Source organism: Larimichthys crocea, unplaced genomic scaffold, assembly GCF_000972845.2.
Source record: "Larimichthys crocea isolate SSNF unplaced genomic scaffold, L_crocea_2.0 scaffold148, whole genome shotgun sequence".
NCBI lineage: Eukaryota > Metazoa > Chordata > Actinopteri > Sciaenidae > Larimichthys > Larimichthys crocea.
The window spans coordinates 1,280,885-1,285,884 of NW_020852030.1; the positions used below are offsets into that span (position 1 = coordinate 1,280,885).

At 50.1% G+C, this 5,000-nt stretch overlaps 1 protein-coding gene across 1 annotated transcript in view; it reads left to right on the top strand.

The window, feature by feature from the left end:
• The first annotated feature begins 992 nt into the window (after positions 1 to 992).
• The window catches only part of usp11 (ubiquitin specific peptidase 11), an 8,439-nt gene continuing 4,431 nt past the window's right edge, over positions 993 to 5,000 (top strand). The window contains exons 1-11 of the mRNA XM_027275547.1: positions 993 to 1,009; positions 1,246 to 1,430; positions 1,520 to 1,650; positions 1,748 to 1,865; positions 1,989 to 2,134; positions 2,382 to 2,443; positions 2,818 to 2,917; positions 3,283 to 3,456; positions 4,178 to 4,336; positions 4,419 to 4,643; positions 4,749 to 4,832. Of these exons, the coding sequence (XP_027131348.1) occupies positions 993 to 1,009; positions 1,246 to 1,430; positions 1,520 to 1,650; positions 1,748 to 1,865; positions 1,989 to 2,134; positions 2,382 to 2,443; positions 2,818 to 2,917; positions 3,283 to 3,456; positions 4,178 to 4,336; positions 4,419 to 4,643; positions 4,749 to 4,832 (1,401 nt within the window). The remainder of the gene's footprint in view (positions 1,010 to 1,245; positions 1,431 to 1,519; positions 1,651 to 1,747; positions 1,866 to 1,988; positions 2,135 to 2,381; positions 2,444 to 2,817; positions 2,918 to 3,282; positions 3,457 to 4,177; positions 4,337 to 4,418; positions 4,644 to 4,748; positions 4,833 to 5,000) is intronic.

Genomic DNA, 5,000 nt, shown 5'->3' on the forward strand with positions numbered 1-5,000 from the left:
AGCTGCTCACCTGTCAAACCTGGAGTCCATTGACTAGCTGCTGTTTATAACCGAGCTATTGATCATGGAGTCCATTGACTAGCTGCTGTTTATAACCGAGCTATTGATTATTGAGTCCATTGACTAGCTGCTGTTTATAACCGAGCTACTGATCATTGAGTCCATTGACTAGCTGCTGTTTATAACCGAGGTATTGATTATTGAGTCCATTGACTAGCTGCTGTTTGCTCTGTCTGTCACACAGACTGTGTTTACGTGTCACTTCATTCAGGGCTCAGTGTGTTGCTCTTCAGCATGCAGACTGGAGGAGGCGGGGATCGAACCACCGACCGTCTGATTAGTGGACGTGTTCCACACACACAGCTGTCCCCAGGATGCACATGACACGAGGACAGTGAAATGACGAGTGTTGTCAGGAGGCGCTGAGTCACACTGCTTTCTCCTTTGTGGCTGACATGAACTGATATTTATTGATCAGATATTGGCCGATTCGTCAGCCTGGCTCCAATAATCATCAAACACTGTCCTCCATTGTCCGTTCCTCAAAGATTCTGTTTGTTTATTTATGAAAGAAAAGTGTCAGAGACAACGAGAGACACATCGAGGACAAGTTTGACAGTCTGACGGTCCATAACATGAGACAACAAAACATCATGAGTGAACGAGTCACATGCAGCTGAAGACGTTTACGTCTCTGTCGTCTCTGTTTAAAGAGATTTTTAGGCCTTTTTAAGCTTTAGAGAGAGAGACAGATGAAGAAGTGAGACAGGCAGACAGAGACAGGGAGACAGACAGACAGAGAGAGAGGGGGAATGACACGCAGCAGAGGGTCACAGGTCGGGTTCGAACCCTGGGCCACCGCGACAGGACTGAGCCTTTGTAAGCGGGGCGGCTGCTCTACCAGCTAAACGACACCCTGAGATTGTTTTTTTTATTTCTTTAAGGTGGTATGAAGGTGTTTAAGGTGGTATGAAGGTGTTTAAGGTGGTATGATGCAGAGTGCTGATCTGTCAGAATAAAGAGACTCTGAGGGAAGTGAAGCTCACAACTGGGTCACACTGAGGTCCGATCTCTGGTGTCTGTGGTTCTGGTTGTTGTTGTGTTCACACACACACACACACACACACACACACACACACACACACACACACACACACTCACACTCACTCTCTGTGTTTGTGTCTGTCCACTTCCTACAGCTGCTGCTCTCTCAGAACGTTCATGTTTGGGTCAGAAGTGATGGAGCTTTGAACTGAAACCAGTGTGTGTGTGTGTGTGTGTGTGTGTCTGTGTGTGTGTGTCTGTGTCTGTGTGTTGCAGGTACGTGGTGGAGTGTCGCTGGTATGAACAGTGGAAGGAGTTTGTGGAGACCGGAGACCAGAACTCATCGTCCTTCCCGGGTCAGATTGACAACACCGAGCTGTTTGAGGGTCAGTGAACGCCTCGCTGTGCGTCAGTGAACGCCTCGCTGTGTCTCACTTGGTTCTGTTTGGTGACGCTTGCTGTGCTTCCTGTGCAGACCTGGACTCGTACCACCTGAAGGAGCGCCTGGTGGAGAACGAGGACTTCATGTTGGTGCCGGCTGAGGCCTGGCACAAGCTGCTGACCTGGTACCACATGGTGGACGGCCAGCCGCCGCTGGAGCGCAAGGTGACACCACCATGTCATAAACACGTTATATATACGTTATATATACGTTACATACATGCCAAAAATACTTAAAACATATATATGTGTGTGTGTGCAGGTGGTGGACCTGCCCAGCACTCTGAAGGTGGAGGTGTATCCTGTGGAGATCTTCCTCTGTCTCCATAGCAACATGGACAACGTCATCACTGCACAGTTCAGCCGTGCCGACAACATACGTGAGTGTGTGTGTGTGTGTGTGTGTGTGTAAGAAATGAATATGAAACCATCATTTGTTTAACATCTGCCTGTCTGTCTGCCTGCCTGTCTGTCTGCCTGTCTGCCTGTCTGTCTGTCTGCAGACTCGATCCAGCGGGCGATGTGCGACTCCTTCTCGGTGCCGGTTGGCTCCGAGTGTCGTCTGTGGATGAAGAGTTCTGACAGCAGCTGTGAGCGTCTCAGGAACGTCCACATGAGCGTGTTAGACGCCTGTTTGAGCTCTGGGATGGTGAGACAGGCTCTCTGAGACACACACACACACACACACACACACACACACACACACACACGTTTGATCTGTACATCTACACGTTCATTCGGTTAACGTTACCTGAACGTTTCCTGTGACTCACTTTAAAAGCTTGAACTTCCTCATAGCAGCAAATAACAACCAGTCCACCTCAGAGATAAGCTGGAACATGTCTGTGTGTGTGTGTGTGTGTGTGTGTGTGTGTGTGTGTGTGTGTGTGTCTCAGACGGTGATTATGGAGACGAGGAATGCTGACGGCACCTGGCCGAGCTCCAGACCTCAAATCATGTAAGAGCACACCTCTGCCTGTCTCTGATTGGTCAGTCGTGTTTCCTCTTTCCTGTCTGTCTGTTTTCCTTCATCCCTCCCAGACTTCCTGTCTGTGTCTCTGCCTGTCTCTCTCTTTACTTTCACTTTTGTTTCTCTGAAAGCCTGTCTCTCTGTGTCTCTCTCTCTCTGTCTCTCTCTCTCTGTCTGTCTCTCTCTCTCTCCATCTGTCTCTCTCTCTGTCTCTCTCAGTCCAGTTTGTTGTTTTAAGTCTTTAAATTAAAAATCACACAATCGTTCACACTTGACGATGAGACATTAAATATTAGATCTGGTTCTGTCGGTCGTGTTCAGTCCGAGCTGGTTCTGGTTCTGACGGTGTTCTTGTTTGTCAGGAGGAACTCTGTGGAGGAGCAGGACTCGTACCGAGGACAGCCCGGAGTCTGCGGCCTCACCAACCTGGGAAACACCTGCTTCATGAACTCTGCTCTGCAGGTGAGACGCTGAAACGCTGAGTCATGTTGGTAACTGTCCACTGATCCACCATGATCCACCATGATCCACCATGATCCACCATGATGCTTTTAAATAAATGCCTTCAGTTTTTCACCATCAGTCTTCATGTTCCTGATCTGTGAAGCTCTGCAGTGTGAACACGTCTGATCAGGTCCAAACAGAAGCAGCGCTTCATGCTGGACCTGTTTAGATTTTGCTGAGTCATGTTTGAAGTCCTGTCCAGGATGCCATGAAGCTGCATAATTCAAACAGCTGGTGTCAGTTTGTCTGCTCACGTTTCTGCCTCAAACGTTATTTAAATGTTCATGTTCGTGTCGCTCACGCCTCCTCTCGTCTCTCCGCAGTGTCTGAGTAACACTCCTCCCCTGACCGAGTACTTCCTGCTCAGCTCGTACCTGGAGGAGCTGAACTTCACCAACCCGCTGGGCATGAAGGGGGAGATCGCCGAGGCCTACGCCGACGTCATCAAACAGATGTGGTCAGGACGGCATTACTCGGTGGTGCCGCGCGTCTTCAAGGTACGAGCCGTGAAACTGCAGAGTCACTGATTACACAGGAAGCATGAGTGCGTCTGCTCTGCTGTCAGTTCATGCTTCAGCTCAGAGAACAGATCAGTCAGAACAGATCGGGGATCAGAGGCAGCCGTGTGTCAGATGAAACTCAGGAACAGACGAGTGAAACTAAACTCCAGAGGGGAGACGACGGCGCTGACAGCTCAACACAGCCATATTTCATGCTGACGAAGCTCTGCGGCGTCACCACGGAGCCAACGAGCAAACGTGCAGCGGCGTCATCTGACATCACGCGGCGTCGAGCGGGTCGTGAGCGGACAGTGAAGCTCGAAGGAAGTTTTTCATTCCACTGTCACCAGGTTTTCACTCGTGTCACGACAGATCCGAAGTTACGTCACCCGCGACTCGACACGCGACTCGAGGGGTTCAAGAGGACGCGGCACAGGAAGTAAATCACCGTTAGGTTCAGTGTGAAAAAAGTTTCTGTACATTTGGAAATGACACGAGGTCAAAGGTCAGAGGTCAGGTCAGGATTTCTAAACACAGACGGAGGTCGACGTCTCTCTGACATCACACAGATCATGAAAGACTGTGAGCTGTGATTGGTCAGGTCGTGTGGACTGAACCGTGACGCCTCTGTCCTTTTTGTTCCAGTTTGTCTATTTATTTATTTATTTGTGTGTGTGTGTGTGTGTGTGTGTGTGTGTGTGTGTGTGTGTGTGCGCAGACGAAGGTGGGTCACTTTGCGTCTCAGTTTCTGGGTTACCAACAACACGACAGTCAGGAGCTGCTGTCCTTCCTGCTGGACGGCCTGCACGAGGACCTGAACAGAGTGAAGAACAAAGAGTACATCGAGCTGCGAGACGCCGCTGGACGGCCGGACCAGGTGAGCGGAGACACACCTGACGCGCTTGGCTTGTCGGCGTTTGTCTCCTCCTCGGTACTCCTTTCTCCTTCCTGTCTCACAGGAAGTGGCTGAAGAGGCGTGGCGTAACCACCGACGGCGGAACGACTCTGTGATCGTGGACACGTTCCACGGCCTCTTCAAGTCCACGCTCGTCTGTCCGGAGTGCCACAAAGTCTCCGTGACCTTCGACCCCTTCTGCTACCTGAGCGTCCCACTTCCTGTCAGCAAGGAGCGCGTCATGGAGGTCTTCTTCGTGTCCCTGGACCCGTACGCCAAACCCGCACAGGTAACTTCACACCTGAACACCAGAAATGCAGCAGTGGCTCTTTAAATATGATGTTTGTTATATATTATGATCTGGTGACGAGTCATGTGACTTTTCTTCCTGCAGCATCGCGTCGTCGTTCCTAAAGCAGGAAAAGTGTCTGACCTCTGCTCTGCGCTGTCAGAGATGACCGGCATACCTGCAACCCAGGTCAGAGAGTGTGTGTGTGTGTGTGTGTGTGAGAAACTTCCTGTTTCAAATTAAAAGCCCTCCACTGTTTCAGTGGACAGAAACCCGTTCTCATTTCTTAACAAGACTTTTATTGTGAAACTCTCGTTATGTTTCACATCATTGAGGTTAAATGTGTGTCCGGTCTGT